Source organism: Malus domestica, chromosome 14 (assembly GCF_042453785.1).
Source record: "Malus domestica chromosome 14, GDT2T_hap1".
Lineage (NCBI taxonomy): Eukaryota > Viridiplantae > Streptophyta > Magnoliopsida > Rosales > Rosaceae > Malus > Malus domestica.
The window spans coordinates 5,659,783-5,679,789 of NC_091674.1; the positions used below are offsets into that span (position 1 = coordinate 5,659,783).

The following is a 20,007-nucleotide window of genomic DNA, read 5'->3' on the forward strand; positions in this document are numbered from 1 at the left end:
CGGTTAAGGAGCCATTTCTTGCGCTTTTACCCGACAATATATTTTTATTTTTAAATATTTTCAAACTTCCTAGTGGTTGTAACTTGTAGGCGACAGGTTGGTGTTTTTATTTTTTTAAATACGAATCTCGCGTGACAAAATTTTGGGCGGGATATTTCTTGCCATTTTTTTAGACGAAAAAGAGAATGTCGGTTCTATCGGACAAATTTAATTATATTCTTTACATCTAAAAGAGTGTTGTCGGTTTGAGCCGCCAAAAAATATTTCAACCCTACATAAAACCCCTTCTCTCTTCCTTGAGCTGCTGCCTTCTCGCTTCCCCAGTTTCTTCTCCTTCCCGTTGCATTCATTCCCCCTTTCCTTCTCCTGTTCTTCTCCCCTTCTCCTTCTCCCTTCATCTCTCCCAAAATCACAACTAACAATCCCAAATTCATGGTCATAGCACCGCTGCTCTGCAGTTTTCCGTATACGAATCGCAATCTCAGGGTACCCCCATAGCACCACAGTAGCACCACCATGTAGCTCTCTCTGCAAATTTCTTCACTCCGTTGCTGCTATACAACTCACAGTCGCATCACCAGGTGTGTTGCTCTTTGGCTCAGGTTCCTTCTTCTTCTTCATTGCACTTTCGCCTTATTTACCATTTGTACGATTAGGGCTGCTAATTTGTTTAAAATTAGGGCTTTCAGATTCTACCTAAATTTTGTTATTGAATTGGCACAAAAATTCAAAAATTAGTGGCCTCCTTGCCGTTGTCTCGGTCGATTTGAGTTCTGAGAATTTTTTTTTTTAAAGTTTAGGAGGATGTAGTCAAATTAGGATTTGATGGGATTTTAATAGATTTTAAAATTAGGGTGTTTTCAATTATGATTTTGAAAGAGGATTTTAAAGGAGTTTAAAATCATAGTGTAGTCAAATTAGGATTTGAGAGGATTTTAAATAATACAATCAAATCCATGGATAGTCAATTACGTTTTTAAAAACGTCTACCAAATCTAAGTATAGTGAGAATATCAAAGATTTGCTAGGATTTTAATGAACGGAGGATTTTGATGGATTTGAGAGTGGATTGTATAAATACCAATGCCATCAAGAATCCAACCCTCCCCCTCAGATTTCTTTTCACATTCATTAGACTTCCTCTCTCAGTTAGAAGAAGAACTGTCTTCCTCAATCCCTCGAGGTATTGCATTTCTCTTCTGTGTAGTTGTACTCAGTCTGCAAACCTAGCGCTAAAACCTCCGAGACCGATAAACCCAAGCTTTGAGGAAAACCATATCTGTTGTTTGGCAGTGCCGACAGCAAGCTAAGGAAGTGGAGTGTCTTCACCCATTGTATGCCCCAATTTCTCGATTATTATAATTCCCCCCACCCCACCCCATATTCATTTTTCACAAAAGAGCAAAGAAATTATATATAAATTTCTAATATTTCACAACTCGTTTTTGAACAATTTATATATAAAATTTTGGTTCTTTGAGTCAGCGTTTATATTGTGGGTTTTGCTTGGTTTTTGGTGAAGTAATTAGCAAAACCCAGTTATCGCAAGCTGGATTTATCGACAAAAATTCGGGTTTAGGAACACAGATCTTTGCATATTTAAGGAAATGTAATAAAGCTGGAAGCTTTTTTGCAAAAACCCATTTGTTAATTTGGTGGCTTTTCCAATAACTAACCGGTGGAATTTGGAGTTTTGCTTGGCTGCTAAGGTGAATTTGAAATTACCCATTTTCCTGTTACAGAATTGGATTCTTATTTCTTTCATTTCGATTTGTACAGCTAATAGATAATTTTGATTTGTATACAGCGAATTATATTGAAATAAGACAAATTAACCCCAAATAATGGATTACTTGAACCCCAAATAAAGAAAAAGGCTATGCAAATGTATGCAAATTGATCCAAGTTCATGTAGCAAAATGTATAGAGACCTGTACAATAGGACGTGTTTTAGAAAACTAGTCTCCAACTATCATCCGAAAGCCATGATTATTACTATGGAGAGACAAACAAGGTGACTGCAACAATAGTTGACAAGAGTTCTAGATACAAACATTGTAGGTTAATCTTCTGAAATCCTAAGAAATCCTAAAAAAAAACCCATGAAAGAAGTCCATACAAATCCATACAAATCTATAATGAAAATCCACACAAATCTGTCAAAATCCATATAGAATTGTCTATTAAAATCCTTTGAAATCTGTTACTTAAAAAAAGTCTTTTAAAATCTATTAAAATCCTTAGTGTACTTTTGTGTTCTGGGTTTTTTTTTCCCATAACCTGTTTTCTAATGAAAATTATTTTCCCCTGGGAAACTGTTGCAGAAATTCAGGAAAGAGGAGATCAGGGCATTTATGCGGCTAAGTGTTGTGAAAGAATCTGCACCGTGTAAAACTATGGATTGGTATTATAACTTCAAATTGATGTCATGTAAGTGTATATCCATGGATTTTGACTTCAAATTGATTATATGTCCATGTAAAAAATCTGCAACAGTTTCAAATTGACGCTAGTGAAAAAAACACTTTGCGCGATGTACGTACATTCGTCGCGCAAAGTCAAAAATCATTGCGCAAGGGTTTGCGCAACGCAACCTACATCGCACGCTAACCATCGCGTAAAGGCAATGACGCTAGTGTTTGCGCGACGAAGAAATAACATGCGTCGCGCAAAGTCACTTTGCGCAATGCACGGCCTACGTCGTGCAAAGTACTTTGCGCGACGTGCGTCCTATGTCGTGCAAAGATACTTTGCACGACGCACATCTTAGGGCGTGCGTTGCGCAAACCTTTTTTGTATTTAGTGAAAAATAATTTTTTTGTTTTAGTGAAATTTTTTTTTTAATTTTTGATAAATATTGTAATTAAATTCTAAAGAATAATTAATTAACCAAAAGTATTTAATTATAAAATATATGAAAATGTACATACAAGATGTCCGAACAAAAAAGAAAAAACTACAAGTGAACTAGGTTTAATACATTAGGCTACAAGGTATCGATAGGGCGAGGTGGCTCTGAGGTCGAAGGTGAAACAAAATGAAGTGCTGGTAGCAAGATTTGGAGGCCGGACATCTGTATGGCTTGTACAAGGTCTCTCACCATCCTGGCATAGGTCCTTATCTCCTCGCCCTAGGCCCTCAGCTGTGCCCTCATCTGCTCGCCATGGGCCCTCATCTGCTCTTCCGGGATCACAAGCTGACCCTTTAGGGAACAAAGAGAACAAAGAAGGTTTTACCTCATTCAAAAGAGAATCTGAATCATAATGGCTAATTGAGCACAATTGGTTCGTATGTCTTGATTTTGAACTGAGGGACAGAGCAACATCAGGATGAAGCAGAGTTTCAGCGAACAGAAGCATTAAGATAAGTGTTTGCAAAAAAAAAAACAAAAATCATTGACATCGTAAATGCATACATGAAAAGGTACAACAACAACAACAACAACAACAAAGCATTTTCCCACTAAGTGGGGTTGGCCATATGAATCCTAGAACGCCATTGCACTCAGTTTTGTGCCATGTCCTCCGTTAGATCCAAGTACTCTAAGTCTTTTCTTAGCGTCTCTTCCAAAGTTTTCCTAGGTCTTCCTCTACCCCTTCGGCCCTGAACCTCTGTCCCGTAGTCACATCTTCGAACCGGAGCATCAGTAGGCCTTCTTTGCACATGTCCAAACCACCGTAACCGATTTTCTCTCCTCTTTCCTTCAATTTCGGCTACTCCTACTTTACCTCGGATATCCTCATTCCTAATCTTATCCTTTCTCGTGTGCCTACACATCCAACGAAGCATCCTCATCTCCACTACACCTACGTGTTAATGCTTCACCGCCCAACATTCTGTGCCATACAACATCGCCGACCTTATTGCCGTCCTATAAAATTTTCCCTTGAGCTTCAGTGGCCTACAACGGTCACACAACACGCCGGATGCACTCTTCCACTTCATCCATCCAACTGTATTCTATGGGTGAGATCTCCATCAAATTCTCCGTTCTTTTGCAAGATAGATCCTAGGTAGCGAAAACGGTCGCTCTTTGGTATTTCCTAATCTCCGATCCTCACTCCTAACTCATTTTGGCCTCCGTTTGCACTGAACTTGCACTCCATATATTCTGTCTTTGATCGGCTTAGGCGAAGACCTTTAGATTCCAACACTTCTCTCCAAAGGTTAAGCTTCGTGTTTACCCATTCCTGCGTTTCATCTATCAACACTATATTGCTTGCGAAAAACATACACCAAAGAATATCATCTTAAATATTAAGTTTGTGATCTTCGCTAGATTGCTCCGGTCATTAGTGTGGATAAGTATGTAAATGGATAGAGACAGGAAGCAAACACAAGATGTACGTGGTTCACCCAGATTGGCTACGTCCACAGAGTAAAGGAGTTCTCATTAATTGTGAAGGGTTTACACAGTACATAGGTTCAAGCTCTCCTTTAGTGAGTACAAGTGAATGATTTAGTACAAATGACATTAGGAAATATTATGGGAGAACGATCTCGTAATCACGAAACTTTTAAGTACCGAAGTGTGGTATCGTCTTCACTTGCCTTATCTGTCTCATAGGTAGATGTGGCATCTTCTTTGGAAGTACTCTTCCTCCCTCCAGGGGTGGTATCTTTAACTGGTGGAGATGCACAAGGTAATGTATCAAATTCACTTGACGCTTACTTGTAGTTTTAGGCTTGGTCAAGCGCGATACAAACCATGTAGTAGGAGTCTCCCAAGTCGCCGAGCTAGGGGATCTGCTGAAAGAGGTGATAGACAAGGTAAGCAATCAGAGCTCCAAGCAATCAGTCCCAGATCAGAAGTTTGATTTCGAGTTCTGGCTGATTGTTATCATTCTTCTTATCTTACAGGCAGCATGAAGGATAAAGAGAAGAAAAGGAGAAAATGTGATATGAGATACTTTTGCTTTTGAAGAAGTAACTTTCCACAGGCTTATTCTTGAACTGGGCTGAAGGGTTTTCTGGTTTCCGCCAGAGTATAAGGCCGACTGAAGAATTTGAGGGTCAAAACAAGTCTATCAAATCTAGAGTACGTTCGACCCTACTGATATGGGATACTTTTGCTGTTGACAAAGTAGTGGATGTATCGGCACGTGTTATGTTGCGCTTGTCTCCACATGCTTCCTTGTATCCTTCTCACTTGCCCTATTTGTTCCTCAGGCAGATGTGGTATCTTCTCGGGAAGCATAAGATGTTGAAGATGAGTACTCGAGAGCGATGCCAGGTAAGTAATCAGGTAAAGGGTTCCAGGCAGTCAGTTCCGGACTGAAAGCTTGATTCCAAGTGCTGACTGATTGCTCTCTTTCTCCTTGTCTTGCAGGTAAGAACAAGGTCAAAGGAAAAGACAGGGAAAAAACATGATATGGGATACTCTTGCTTTTAACCCTGATGATATGAGATATTCTTGCTCTGGTGTAGCTTGTTTGCAGAGGTATTCTCGGGGGGAAAGAAAGCTGAGTATTTCGAGAGGCTTCGTTGGGAGTGCCCTGTCAGATATGATGAAGGGTTGAGCATTTTTGCAGGTCTGCTTGTCCGTTGAGGATGGAGGTCGACATATATAGGAGTCTCCCTAACAACAAGGAGTAATGCTATTCCTTTACCCTGCTTGGTCATAGCACGGTAGTGGGAGCTGCCAGCTTTACGTGTTTTAACTCTGTCAGAGCACTTTGAAAAAGTGGTCTGTGGTATCTGGAAAGCTGATGTTACGAGTGAAGATTACAGACAAGCTTTATCCAAGAAGATTTGGCTCTCGAAGTTGAGAAAGCGGTGTGAGGATTACAAACAAGCTTTATCTAAGGGGCTCTCGAAGTTAAGAAAGCGGTGCCTCTTCGGTTTTCGAACAAGCAATTCTGTCGGGGATCTGTCTCTCGAGATTCGGAGAACGGTGCCTCTTCGATGTTTGAGAAAGCAATCCTACTAGGAGTCTGGCTCTCGAGATTAGGAGAGTGGTGTCTCGTCGCTTTTTGAGAAAGTGATCATGTTGGGAGTCTGACTCTCGAGATTCGGAGGGCGGTGCCTCTTCAATCTTGAAGCAAGCAATCTTGTTGGGAGTGTTTTCTCGAATGTGAGTAAAGGTTAGGCCTGTTTGCTAGTCTACCTTGCCACGGAGCACAGAGGTTGACACACAGGGACTTTCCAATTATCCAGCAGTGGTCCTGTTCCTTTACCCTTGTGGGTAATAATATGGTAGCTAGATCTTCAAAATTCATGTGTCTAAACTTTGTTAGTGCTGTTTCTTTGCTATTCTTTTACCCTTCTTGGTCATAGCGATGTAATGGGAGCTGCAAGCTTCACGTGTCTAAACTTTGTCAGAGATTTTTGGCAAAGTTATCTGTGGTACCCGTGAGCTGATGTTGCGTGTGGAAAGTGGATGATTGAACAGTAACATTCATGTGCTTTCTACTTCACCAGAAATCTTCGACAAAATGCCCGTAATTTCCGCAAAGTTGAGTGTGCATGTGACAGGTGCTGACAAGGCTGAAAAAGCAGGTGCCTCTTCGATTTCTGAGATCGACCTTCGTGGTCTTTGAGCAGCCCAGCTTTTGAGAAAGCAAGCGCCTCTTCGTTTCCTGAGATCGGCCCTCGTGGTCTCTGAGCAGCCCAGCTTTTGAGAAAGCAAACGCCTTTTCGATTTCTGAGCAGGCGCCTCTTCGATTTCTGAAGCTCCATAGAGTGCAGATTTTTATAGAGGCTGGTATTAAGTTCCAAAGCACACTTGAATCTCCACCAGTAGAAGCTCCCTTCTTGCATTTCTAAGATCTTGATTTATCCGACCTCTTCTCTCTTCAACACCTTTGAAAATGTTTGGCCCCTCCGACCGTCGTTTTGACTTGAACCTTGTTAAAGAGGCAGCCACGCCTTCTCCAGACAACATATGGCGCCCATCCTTCTTATCCCCTACAGGTCCTCTTACCGTTGGGGATTCCGTGATAAAGAATGATATGACCGCTGCGGTGGTGGCCAGGAACCTTCTCACTCCCAAAGATAACAGACTACTTTCCAAACGGTCTGATGAGTTGGCTGTTAAGGATTCTCTGGCTCTCAGTGTTCAGTGTGCAGGTTCTGTGTCTAATATGGCCCAACGCCTATTTGGTCGAACCCGCCAAGTTGAATCATTGGCGGCTGAAGTGATGAGTCTCAAACAGGAGATTAGAGGGCTCAAGCATGAGAATAAACAGCTGCACCGGCTCGCACATGACTATGCTACAAACATGAAAAGGAAGCTTGACCAGATGAAGGAATCTGATGGTCAGATTTTACATGATCATCAGAGGTTTGTGGGTTTGTTCCAAAGGTATTTATTGCCTTCGTCTTCTGGGGCTGTACCGCGTAATGAAGCTCCAAATGATCAACCTTCGATGCCTCCTCCTTCTAAGGTGTTGTCCAGTACTGAGGCTCCGAATGATCCCCCTCCGGTGCCTTTTCTTTCTGGGGCTCTACCGATTGCTGAGGCTTCTCCTAAGCAACCTTTGTGAAGGTTTCCTCTTGTTTGTTTATTTTGACTCATGTATATGTACATATTTGTAACTTATTGGAGATATCAATAAATAAGCTTTGTTTCATTTCAACGTATTGTGTTAAATACACCAAAGCCTTCTTCACTAAGTTCTTTGAATTTTTACATGAAAAGGTAAATGGAGAAAATTCATTTTATGACTACAAATAGTTGCTTTCATATGCAGATGTATGCATGCCAACTGTCCATGGGATGCCAATTCCTAAAGGAAATAGTAGTTCTGATAGATAGCCACCATTGGGCATTTGGATGGAAAACAAATAAAATGCTGAAGCACATCGTTGAAAGGTGAACGTTTCAAACAGTTTATATGTGATTTTTTGGATAGAGAATCAGCAGCAATCTCAAGAACTCATGACTGCTATATGATATGGTTTATATGTTGACCTAAGAACTAGACATTCATAGCTAGTTTGATTACATACATCAAACAACAGTGAAAACGAATAACAATATGATACCTATAATTGAAGTTCTTCACAACAAAGTATAGCTTATTGGCTAAAATAGTCCATCTGCATCCGTGCTCGCATTACGTTCCTAGTAATGAGATGACTGTGTTCCTTAATCATAGAACAATAAACCCCATTGCATATATATTCTGAAGTCAATCATGTTTTCAATAATGATTCTTTTGAGTCGCCATTTAGTTAAATCACACAAATCATTCATATCTGTTTCTAAATGAAGCCTTACGTTCACAACAATTAGGAACATCTGACAACTTATTAGATCAATAGCTCTAACACTAAAGTTGCACTAAAGTTGCAGGGAAGAAAGCTTTCTCCTTTTTTTAATTCGTTTTTATATTTCAAAACGACGACTCTCTTTCTAGATTATGCAAATACTAAAAGCATAAAACATGGCCAGAAGAAGTTGCTGCAGTTCCAACAAGGCAGTATTCAAAGTGTGAAACTGTGTGTGTATGGGAAAGAGGGCGGGTGTTCGTGTTCAAGCTTGAGATAGAGAGACACAGAGCAAAAAAAAAGTCCAAACTTAAGACAACCAATCAAACTTAAAAGAAACCAACTTCTACAAATGAAATATTAATGAATTTCCATGAGTCATGCTTTCAGGGAAAGGGTAAAAACATTAAGTTGTCCAGATGAAAGCTTGATTAGTTAAAGTGACCAGAAATTCATAACTGGTTTAGTGAGTACCAACAATTAGTGATAATAACATATACACCGTAAACCATTAGAAGAAGATGCACCTCTAACCAAAGGAAGACCAGTCATATGAGAAAACAAAGACCAGGAAGCCGACCAAGAATAACAACAGCCATCGTTTCAGCAGCGACAATAGTAAAAGTATCGTCCATTTTCCCTTTTCGTCTGCAATATGGGATTAACTAATAAAATTTAATTTTTAAAAAACGCTTAAATTACATAGTATTTACTTGCTGGTAAAGTGATGTGAAGTGCTTTGCAAGTCAAACTGCAAATTGCTCCACTGAAAGTGCCTTTACATATACCTGTGTTGCAACTAGGTTAAATCCCAAAGGCGAATAGCAATCAAAATGATGGAAACATAGCAGATTTCTAGTACTGGGAAAGCTAACAAACATTGATGTCTAATTGTCTACATACATTTTTTTCTTTTGTGACAGAAGGACATTGTACTTCGTATCATCGTGTTAACTGGAACTTGAGTCCATAGGCAGTCACGTTAGTTGCTAAGTTCTTTAATCACTCTTGCATTCTTTTCCTTTATGCGTCTTGTATTTTTATCGATTGAACTGAGGAACCAATTTCTTCGCCCGCAGTTTCAATCGATATTTTTGCCATTTGGTGCAAAAATATGAACTTGTAAGTAGTAACATTTCAATAGCTCTAAACTTTTTCAGTACCAAAAATATGAACCTGTAAGAATACGAAATTTGTGAAGAAGCAGAGAAAAAACCAGAAAACTAACACCATAGCAGACCAACCCACCACCCTAAAATTCGATTTAACAATAAAACCCTAACATTCCTAACCCTAAAATTCGATTTAACACAAAAACCCCCAATTTCTAATTTAATTTCCCAAATTGAATCTAATTGCAATACCAAAATCTTCAAATAGCGCGATGCAGGTTTACCTTTTCACCTCGCGCAAAGGGTTTTTGCACGACGACTATGTAGTGGCGTCGCGCAAGGTATTTTAAAAAAAAAAAATTATTATTAAATGTACTGAAAATGTGATTTTACTCCTTTCAAATTCAATTTTTTTTACATAAAACCCACAATAATATATTTTTATAACAATTACAATAAATATAAAGCTACTTAATAAATATACATATTTTTCAATTTCTTAAATGTTATACGTACAAAATAAATAAATTTAAATCTACGTAATATATATACACATACCATTGAAATTGATGGGATACGCATTGTGCAAAAATAGTTTGAATGATCCAACCGTCAAACTTGTTTGTATATACTTCGAGATCGCATACACCAAAAATTGCAAAAAATAAACATTCAAAAATCAAGTAACGAGACAAAACTTTTCGACGGTTATAAACGAAAAATCATGATTTAGCGGTAGTTTTAACTCCGATTTTAATGATTTTTTACAGCTACACTTCTTGATCCTATATGAATACAATGAACTAATTCGATCGTCAATTTAAAAATATTTACACAAGTGGATACCACAAAATCTTTATGTTATACTTAATGAAAGTATAAATAAACTCTAAATTTTAGTGAATCTATTGTTTTGATGGGATACGCATTCTACGAAGCTAATTTTAAGGATCCAACCGTCAAACTTGTTTGCATATGCTTCGAGATCACATACGCCAAAAATCGTGAAAAATAAACATGCAGAGATCAAGATAGGGATAAAACTTTTTGACGATTATAGACGAAAAAGTACGATTTAACGGTAGTTTTAACTCCAATTTTGATATTTTTTTATAGATACACTCCTGGATCCTATATGAATACAATGAACTAATTCGATCGTCAATTTTAAATATTTACACAAGTGGATACCACAAAATCTTATGTTATACTTAATGAAAGTATAAATAAACTCCAAGTGTTAGTTAATCTATTGTTTTGATGGGATACGCATTGTACAAAACTAGTTTCAACGATCTAACCGTCAAACTTGTTTGTATATGTTTGAAGATCGCATAGGCCAAAAAATGCAAAAAACAAACATTCAGAGATTATGTAATGGGACAAACCTTTTCGACGACTATAAACAAAAAATCACAATTTAACGGTTATTTTAACTCTGATTTTGATGATTTTTTTACAGCTACACTCTTTAAATCTATATGAATACAATGAACTAATTCGATCGCCAATTTAAAACTTTTACACAAGTGGATACCACAAAAGAAAAAGGCAATGCAAAAACCCCAAAAGAAAAGCAAAAGGGAAAAAAAAAAAAAAACACTTTGCGCGACGTAGGTACAACTGCGTCGCGCAAAGTGTTTTTTTTTTTATTTCCTTCCTTATGAGTAGAAAATAAATAAATTAAATCTACTTAGTAATATATATACCATTGAATGTGATAGGAAACGTATTGTACGAAACTAGTTTCAAAGATCCAACTGTCAAACTTGTTTGTATATGCTTAGAGATTGCATATGCCAAAAACAAACATGCAAAGATCAAGTAACAAGATAAAACTTTTCGACTGATATAAACGAAAAATCACAATTTAACTGTAGTTTTAACTCCGATTTTGATAATTTTTTACAGTTACACTCTTTAAACTTATATGAATACAATTAACTAATTCAATCGTCAATTTAAAATATTTACAGAAGTGGATACCACAAAAGAAAAAGGCAATGCAAGAACCCAAAAGAAAAGCAAAAGGAAAAAAAAAACTTTGCACGACATAGGTACAACTGCATCGTGCAAAACAGCTTTGCAAGACGTAGTTGCACCTGCGTCGCGCAAAGTTGGAAAAAAGCGGTTAATCTTTCTTGGTTTGGCACCAAAACGTTGCACGACGAAGGCTGACGTCGCGCAAAGCTGTTTTGCGCAACGTAGGTGCACCTACATTGTGCAAAACAACTTTGAGCAACGTCAGCCTTCGTCACGCAAAGTGTCGTCACGCAAAGGCTGTTTGTGCAACGTTTTGTTTTTAGTGTCGCGCAAACAGACTTTGCGTGACGAAATTTGATGCGTTGCGCAAGTTTCCATCGCGCAAACATGTTTTTCTACTAGTGATCTCATATAAGAGTATATCCATGGTTTTATAAGTGTTTTTGGATTTCCCATAACCTCTTGTGAAAAAATCTGCACCGTATAACTGAGACAGACTTTTATATTTTTCTTTATTAATGGTTTATGCTGTCGGTTATGGGCAACAATATAGTTGTTTATTTTATTTATCAAATAGTTAGGTGGTGTCGGTTAGGGCTGACACTAATCTACTCTATTCGACAGTCTTTCTCAGTATTTAATATCACCTCTATCTGACTTGAGTTTCAATGTCACTTTTATCCAACACTACAATCCTTTTTTTATTTTATATAGTTTTCCTTCTTCTTGGCAGATTAAGGGGACTAACCAACATCAAAAGCCTTTTCGTGATGCTAGCATGTTATCGGTTCTTTTATCCAACATTACATGAGTTTATGTCGGATTTTTACCTAATATCCGACAGAAATTAGGTTTTCTTGTCGGTTTTAGGACCGTCAGTTATAGGTAATTTTGTAGTAGTGTCATCATCCCTTTGCTCAGAAGTCACTTCCTTACCTGCACCACTACAATTAGTAGTATCATTATTTTCCCACTCAGCTAGATAATCTCTTGTAACGTTAATAAAACCCTGTTCAGCCTCATTCAGCTGATTATCCACTTCTGACCTATTCATTGCAAAAGCAACCTCATGAAAATAATAAGCATCAAGACTTGAAGATGGCAGTAGGCCTAAAGTAGGGTGGACTATCCCATGATAACCTCATCTAGCTACATTCACCTCCAACAACTGGTAGGTAGCCGCAGCAGCTGGCTGGACCTCTGATAGAGCAACAGTAACATAAGGGTTACTTCCATAGGTTCCAATGGCATTTGCGAATCTCCCTATGAACTGATTATTTTGGTAGCTGTGGGCGTTTTGGTGACCACCCAAGGCCTGACCGGAGGAGAAACCTTTCTCACAATGGGTGCACTTGAAGAGATATTTTTTTCCAGAGTTGGCCGTGTTGTCTTCAGAGTTGGTGGCACTGTTTAACATGGTGATTGGTTTGGACGATGAAAACAAGGTAAATTGAGAGTGAGAGAGTGCTGGTTTGGAGGAAGTAGTGCAAATGAGTGGTTTATAAAAGAGTGAAAACCGGACTTGAAGTTGGATTCAATTAAAGTTTCATGTATGAACTTAAATGTAGTGAGATTTTGTGAATCAGGGACAAATTTGGTCTTGTGAGAGCTTTATATATGTGTTGATTTAGGGCTTGTCACTACTAAATTAAACAGCTTGCGCAATAAGGGACATTTTGTCGCGCAAATAATTGTTTGGTTGCACATAAACTATGGCGACAAGAAAATCATCGCGCATATTTTGTGGCGTAAAGCTTGTGAAAAAAGACATTGCGCGATGAACATCTTCAAATTTGTTGCGCGTCATAACAATTACGCGACGCTTTACTAGTCGTCGTGTGAAAGTTATACGGACAAAGGTTTTCGTCGTACGATATAAACGAGTACAAGTGCGTTTGTGGGTAATTTGTCTTAAAACTTTTTCGTAACGAAATCTATAGTAGGTGCGTGGTAATGCGCGACGAAGAGTAAGACGCGCTTAATTTTACGCAACGACATTTCGTTGTCGCGCACGTGTAATTTTTAATAAAAAAATAGAATAAAAGGAAAAAAAGAACAGATTTCATACGAATGAGAAAGAAAAAAAAAAGCAAATTAATGAATAAGTTTGTTATTTATGATATAAATAAAAATGTACGTACAAATATAAAGTTAAAAAAAAAGGGAACAAAACTACGAAAATAAAGAGGCAAAATCTATAGGCATGTCATTCAAAGGTGCTTGGTAATCTTGCTACTGGTTGGGGAAGGGTTGGAGGTCGACGGGCTTGATTGCTGTGCTTGCTCGGTGTGGAAGGGCTGTGAGGGCGATGGTGTCGAAAAACTGGGGAGATGTATTCCAGAGGAACTGAGGGCTTGTACAAGCATTGACATTTGAGACTTGTACGATGCCAGCTTACTCCTCAACCTAGCGACTTCCTGCGTCAAAGCCGTAACCTTGGTCTTTGACTGCGAGGATGACGAGGCTGTAGTCTCTCGACGCCTGGCATTTCCCATCCCCCGACAATATGTCCCTGGCCTCCTACTGAAAGTCTGGTCCAACGTCTCTGTGACGATGTGAAACCCTGCATTGTCAAGGGGATCCACAGACTCGATCGGCGTGTTCGAGGGAAGGTGGGAGGCGAACTCCTGAAGCACCACCTGTCGCTTCTCCACCATAGTTGCTTGTGAAAAAAAACATGGATTATTAATAGAAAACAATTTGAAAGAATTAGTATAAATGTTTAATGCATAAGAAATTACTTACATGAAGGGACTGGGTCAACTCATTCCCAGGCCGAACATAAACGTCAGCAAAGACGTCGATCTCCAGAAAATTTGAACCCTTCTAAAATCTAAAAAGATAAGGAAAATGTTAGTATGAAAAAAAAATTATTAGCGAAATTTTAAAATTGGAAATAAAAGTTGTAATATATACCTTCCGTCGCGCCTCCATCCTATAGGAGAAAGGCCTCGAACCCGAATGGTGGAGAAGAGTCTTCTTATCTCGATTGATTTTGTTCGCCTTCGCCTTCTTCTGTTATACAAAAAATAAACGTGTTAGTTGTAATAGTTAAAGAAAATTAAAAAAATTAATAATAAACATTATTAAAAAATAAAAAAATAAAAATGAAAGAAGTCATCATTAAAAACGCACCACATATGTCGGGTCCTTAAAATGACCGCAAAGCCAAACCCAACTATCTTGTCGGTCCTCCAACTCCTTCGGACATCCCTTCTCAAAAGCGACCTGCGGATCATCAAACTCCTGGAACCATTGGTGCAGGTCACTCTTCCACTACTTGTAGCGTTCAAAGAAGAGCCGATTGACATACACGAACTTGTCTTCGTCCATGTGCTCCAAATTGCAGTTTGTCTGCAATATAACAAATATTTTGAAAGCATTAGTAATAAAAGACAGTAATACATATAAATATATAAAATTTACATGAAAAGCATTAAAAAGGCGATGCTACTTATGGACAATTGATTGCGCACCATAATCTTCGTCTCCTTCAGCATCGCCTTCCAAGACTTCCACAACATAGGGCAAAAGGTCCGCACAACATGCCCAATGTCGTGGGCCAATGCACCATGCTGCTCAGCCGTTGGTGCTGCCCGATGTCGCTCATTGTATCCGATTGGGATACGACCGTTGGTCACCCGGGTGACCTTCCCCGTCTTCAATTGCCAACAAATTCGCTGGGTGTTTTTCTTCGCTGCAAAGAGATGAAAAAAAATCATTAACCCATAACTAATAACAAATCCTACTAAAATTTCGGCATTACCTCTCCTATAATTAAAGCATTTCCCAAAACCCTGAAAATAACATAAACAATATACATATCCAACACAATGATCACAACAGTTTAATAAAAGGTTCGGAACGATGAAAACTTTTTAATCCTTACATGACATAACAAATTGAACCTAAAATAAAAAAACTTAGTAAACAAGGGAATGAAGGAGTGAATTGGGATTGTATACGTGTACCGGAGGCATCGGTTGTGGATCCCGATGGCGACATCTGGTCCATAGTGCGGGGGTGTCGATGAGTTCGTTTGGCGCTAATAGGTAACGCCACCGAAAAAGTCGACGATGCCTGCGCCTGTGGGACTGGAGGACCATCTGAGTGAACCGGATTGATCGGCCTATGGTCCATCTCTGTCGGAGCAATGGCGGCAGTAGTAGGTATAGTCGTCGAACTAGGTGTAGCCGTCGGACTAAGTGTAGAAGTCATCGGCCTCCGGGTTCTAATGAGGTGAGACATCTACAAAATTGGCAATCAATTTGTTTAGTACACAAAGATTTTGATTCTGTTTTCACATGCTTACAACTTCAATGGCTACAAAAGGATTGCTAATTGTTGATTTGATTTCAAATTAACTTGTTAACTGAAATAAACATATGGGAATTCCAGTCCATTGGCTGGTTAAAATCATTTTCTGAATGCATATGGGCAGATTCAATGATTTTGGAGATGTAGAAATATGAAAATAATTGAAACATTCCCATCATAACAAAGTTCATGTGCTCTTCGATTTGCAGCAAGAGAAGCTTGCTAATACCTCTCATGAAAATCATATATATATATATATATATATATATATATATATATATATATATATATATATATATATATATATAATCTAAACTATAATGGAGGAATTCAAATTATTGTGCAAAAAAAAAAATATTAATATCAAAACGTAAATGTAACTTCAAAATTGGAAGGCCGAATTCAACAAGCAACACAATCGAGTCTATCTTATTAATAAGGCAACAACAAAGGGTAATACCCCATTATATATCAACAAATCGTGGTAGTCAACAATGCAAATCCTTAATTTAAGAACCCTGTACTTAAATTAGAAAACCCCTAATTCGAACCCTGTACTTGAAATTAAAAAACCCCTAATTTAAGAACCCTAATCTAACCCCCAGTGAAGCACCCTAAATCTAACCCCCAATTTAAGAAAACCTAATCTAACCTCACTGCCCAAAATCGTTCTCCTACATTAAGACCTAAATCTAACCCTAATTAAGAACCCTAAAAACTCTAATTTAAGAACCTAAATGTAACCTCCAATTTATGAACCCTAAATCTAACCCCACTGCCCCTAATTTGAAAAAATAAAAACCCTAATTCTAACCCCCAGTCAATAAACAAATTTGAAACTAAAAACTGAAAAGGAAATTACCTGTTGGAGAAAAAGAGGCGATGGACTGAGAGAGGGATGGAGAGACGAGGTAAGTGAAGGAGAGACGGATGAAGATAGAGAGGAAGGAAAGAGAGGGTATCGCGCGGGGAAAAAAGGAAGAAGAGGGAAGTAAAGGAGGAACGAGACGCACGAGGGTTAATAATATAGAATATTACGCAACGGAGTGTTCGTCTCGCAAGGCTAAACAATCGTCGCGCAAGTTTTTTAAAATTTCTGCCAAAAAAATTGCTTTATTTAAATTTTCAGACAGTTGCGCGACAAAATATATTGATTTGTCACGCAAGTTTTTAAAAATTTCCGTGAAAAAATGCGCTTTAATTGAATTTTCAAACATGTTGGCAACGAATACATATATTTCGTCGCGCAAAGTATATTTGCGCGACCAAAAAAATTTTATGCGTTGCGCAATTGTGTTTTAAATTGGTTTTATTTTTTATTTTGTTTACAATTTATTATAAAATACAAACAAAACAACTTTATTTACAAAATAATTCACATATAAAATGGGAATCATTCATACCATTTTTTCCATCACTCTATATAATGCATTAAACATTTCATGTGTTTTACAAAAAAATTACAAAAAAATTGCCTTAATCTTAATCCGAACTATAATAACTTTCACTTTCGTCACTATCATCATTTTCAGTGTCCCATTCCTTATCATCGATAGGTACGTCACCATCGTCGTTCATGCGCACTGGACTATCGTATCGTGGAATATTACCAAGGTCAATCGTGATGGACTGAATCGATATTTCGATTGAAGATACTCTATCTATCTGAAATGGTTCTTGGATAAGATTAGTATCTTGGAGTGTTTCCGCACCACTTTCCATGAAAGATTCAAGACGTTGGTCAGCAACATTGTTGATGTCGTCGTTAGTACGGTCTTGTTCTGGTATAGCATACATGTTCCTATGATCCATCTTCTAAACAACTTTCCAACCCCTCCCGGATTTAGGGTCAACTAGATACACAATTTGTTTTTCCATGGCTGCTAATATGTAAGGGTCGTCATCGTACCAAGTTTTGGTAGTGTTCACTGATAGTAATCCATGATCTATTTTCACACTTCCATGCCTATTTGGGTGTGTATCAAACCATTGACACTTATAAAGGATCACTTGGCACCCGTCTTTATAAAGCAATTGCACGACACTTGTTAGTTTGTCATAGAATTCAATGTCTGTACTTTCGCCTCCTCCGAGGACATGAACACCGTTGTTTTGTGTACACAACTTGTCATCCCGTGCACCCACTAAGAACTTGACGTCGTTGACATGGCAGCCCGAGTACAATTCAACGCGAATTGGTCCAAATGCTAAGTTATATAACTCTTCACTGCACGCAGGGGAATTACATGCTTTCAGTTGATTCACCTAATATTAGACAAACATTTAAATTTGTTAGTTCGAGCAACTTAATTGGTACAATATATATGTCTAATACAAAACACTTCAAACTTACATATTCGAGAAACCACTGCGAAAACAATTCACGATGTTTCTTGGCATACAAATGTGAAGAATATGCTTGCTTCATCATATTTTCATGCTCGTCTAGGTGTGACAGTGTCTCATCACAATTGTTGAGTACAAACCAATGTGCTACATCCATGTCCTTCTTGGAAAACGACTCGCCACAAATCGGATCTCCGAATGGTCGAGCGACCTGGGCAAAAACTGAAAGTTTCTCCTTTGGAACACCCCCATCATTATTGCGAGGAGGACGATTGAAAGTTGTCTCAACATCTTTTAAATACATTCCACAAAATGTAAGTGCCTCATATGACACCCAAGCTTGTATTATGGATCTTTCAGGCTTCGCTTTGTTTCGTACACTTTTCTTCAAGTCTCCGAAAAGCCTGCCAAAAGAAAATGATACGATACACATATTACTAATCGTAATATATTTAATATCGATTAATAAAAAAGACGAGGAATATATACCTTTCTATTGGATACATCCATCGAAAGTTGACTAGTCCAGCAAGCAATGCCTCATCTGGTAAGTGAACCATCACGTGTATCATACTTGTGAAGAAGGCTGGAGGAAATATCATCTCAAACTTCCATAGAACTTGCACAATGTCATGGCGCAACTGATTAACGTTCGTTCTTCGTAACGTTCTTGACGTCAATTGCGAAAAAAAACTGGACAACAACATGATTGGTTTCACTACATCGGGTGGCAAGAGATGACGAATACCCATAGGAAGTAGGCGGTGCAGAACCACATGGCAGTCATGACTCTTTAAGCCAGCTAATTTACCCCCGTCAACTTTCACGCAACGCGCGATATTTGAAGCATACCCATCGGGAAACTTTACAGACAATAAAAACTTTAAAATTTCTTTCTTGTCATTCGGTTTCATTGAAAAAAAATGCAAGATCCCTTATGGCTTTATCATTGTCCCTATTCATCCATAAACCCCGTCGTATTCCCATTCGTTCCAAATCAAGATGAGCTTTAATCGTGTCATCTGTCTTGCCTTCAATATCTAGAATTGTGCCGACCAATGTGTCAAATACATTTTTCTTAACATGCATAACATCGAGGTTGTGTCTTAATTTTAGTTTAGACCAATACGGGAGCTCAAAAACATAGACTTGTGTGTCCAGTTCATATGTGTAGCAGGTCTTGTCCTAGTGACATTGGTCCCGAAAAGAGCAAAATCCAAATGGTTAAGCTGTTCCAAAATCTGAGCACCGGACCATTCTCTGGGTCTGAGGCAATGCTCTTTCTCCCGGTCAAACTCTTTATCCTTCTCTCGCCACTCGTGGTCCCAAGGCAACCATCTTTGATGACCATGGTAACAATCTTTTCCAGCATGCCAACTAGATGTTACGTCTTCCTTGCATACAGGGCATGCCATATAACCCCTAGTGCTCCACTTGGAAACCATTGCATATGCGGGGAAATCGTTCACAATCCACATCATTGCAGCCCGCAAAGTAAACATCTTGCCAGTACATTTATCATATGTGCGCACACCGTGTGTCCATAAATCTTTTAGCTCATCCACCAATGGCCGTAAGTATACATCGATTGACCTACCAGGATCCTCAGTTATCAATAGAGTCATCATCATGTATTCTTTTTTTATACATTTCCATGGTGGAAAATTATACGGAAATACAAAAATCGGCCAAGTACTGTGGTGTTGGTTTAAAACCCTAAACGGATTAAATCCGTCAGTGGCAAGTCCTAATCTAATGTTACGAGAATCAGCAGCAAACTCGGGGAACGTTCGATCGAACTCTTTCCATGCCTCCCTATCTGCAGAATGTTGCATCATATCATCGTCTACCCGTTTTTCCTTATGTCATCTCATGTCTGTGGCAGTATGCGACGACATATAGAATCGCTGCACCCTAGGTTTCAGGGGTAGATAACGCATGACTTTTTGTGGGATCTTAGTGGTTCTATTATGAGATGTCATTTTGAACCTCGACTCATTGCATACAGGGCATTTATCCAATGTTTTATACTCATCAT

General features: G+C 38.5%; 3 protein-coding genes and 1 long non-coding RNA gene across 4 annotated transcripts; 1 reads left to right on the top strand and 3 right to left on the bottom strand.

Moving 5' to 3' along the window:
- The first annotated feature begins 325 nt into the window (after window positions 1-325).
- Window positions 326-8,073, top strand: LOC114821058 (uncharacterized). The gene is made up of 3 exons (XR_003768481.2): window positions 326-581; window positions 2,325-2,430; window positions 7,692-8,073. It is a non-coding gene; the product is annotated as an uncharacterized lncRNA (long non-coding RNA).
- Window positions 8,074-12,153: 4,080 nt separating this feature from the next.
- LOC114820867 (zinc finger protein ZAT8-like) lies at window positions 12,154-12,723 on the bottom strand. The gene is made up of 2 exons (XM_029092182.1): window positions 12,473-12,723; window positions 12,154-12,352 (listed from the first exon to the last, which is right to left on the bottom strand). The coding sequence occupies exons 1-2, from the start codon at window positions 12,721-12,723 to the stop codon at window positions 12,154-12,156; spliced, it is 450 nt and encodes a 149-aa protein (XP_028948015.1).
- A 677-nt stretch (window positions 12,724-13,400) lies between these two features.
- On the bottom strand, window positions 13,401-16,595 carry LOC114821070 (uncharacterized). Its single transcript, XM_070811568.1, has 7 exons — window positions 16,486-16,595; window positions 15,272-15,554; window positions 14,783-15,003; window positions 14,442-14,660; window positions 14,223-14,321; window positions 14,052-14,139; window positions 13,401-13,968 (listed from the first exon to the last, which is right to left on the bottom strand). Exons 2-4 carry the CDS (start codon window positions 15,552-15,554, stop codon window positions 14,583-14,585), a joined length of 582 nt encoding a protein of 193 aa, XP_070667669.1. The 5' UTR covers window positions 16,486-16,595; the 3' UTR covers window positions 13,401-13,968; window positions 14,052-14,139; window positions 14,223-14,321; window positions 14,442-14,582.
- An 843-nt stretch (window positions 16,596-17,438) lies between these two features.
- Window positions 17,439-19,600, bottom strand: LOC114820868 (uncharacterized). Its single transcript, XM_070811669.1, has 4 exons — window positions 19,099-19,600; window positions 18,459-18,513; window positions 17,977-18,373; window positions 17,439-17,888 (listed from the first exon to the last, which is right to left on the bottom strand). Exons 1-4 carry the CDS (start codon window positions 19,598-19,600, stop codon window positions 17,439-17,441), a joined length of 1,404 nt encoding a protein of 467 aa, XP_070667770.1.
- Window positions 19,601-20,007: the final 407 nt, after the last annotated feature.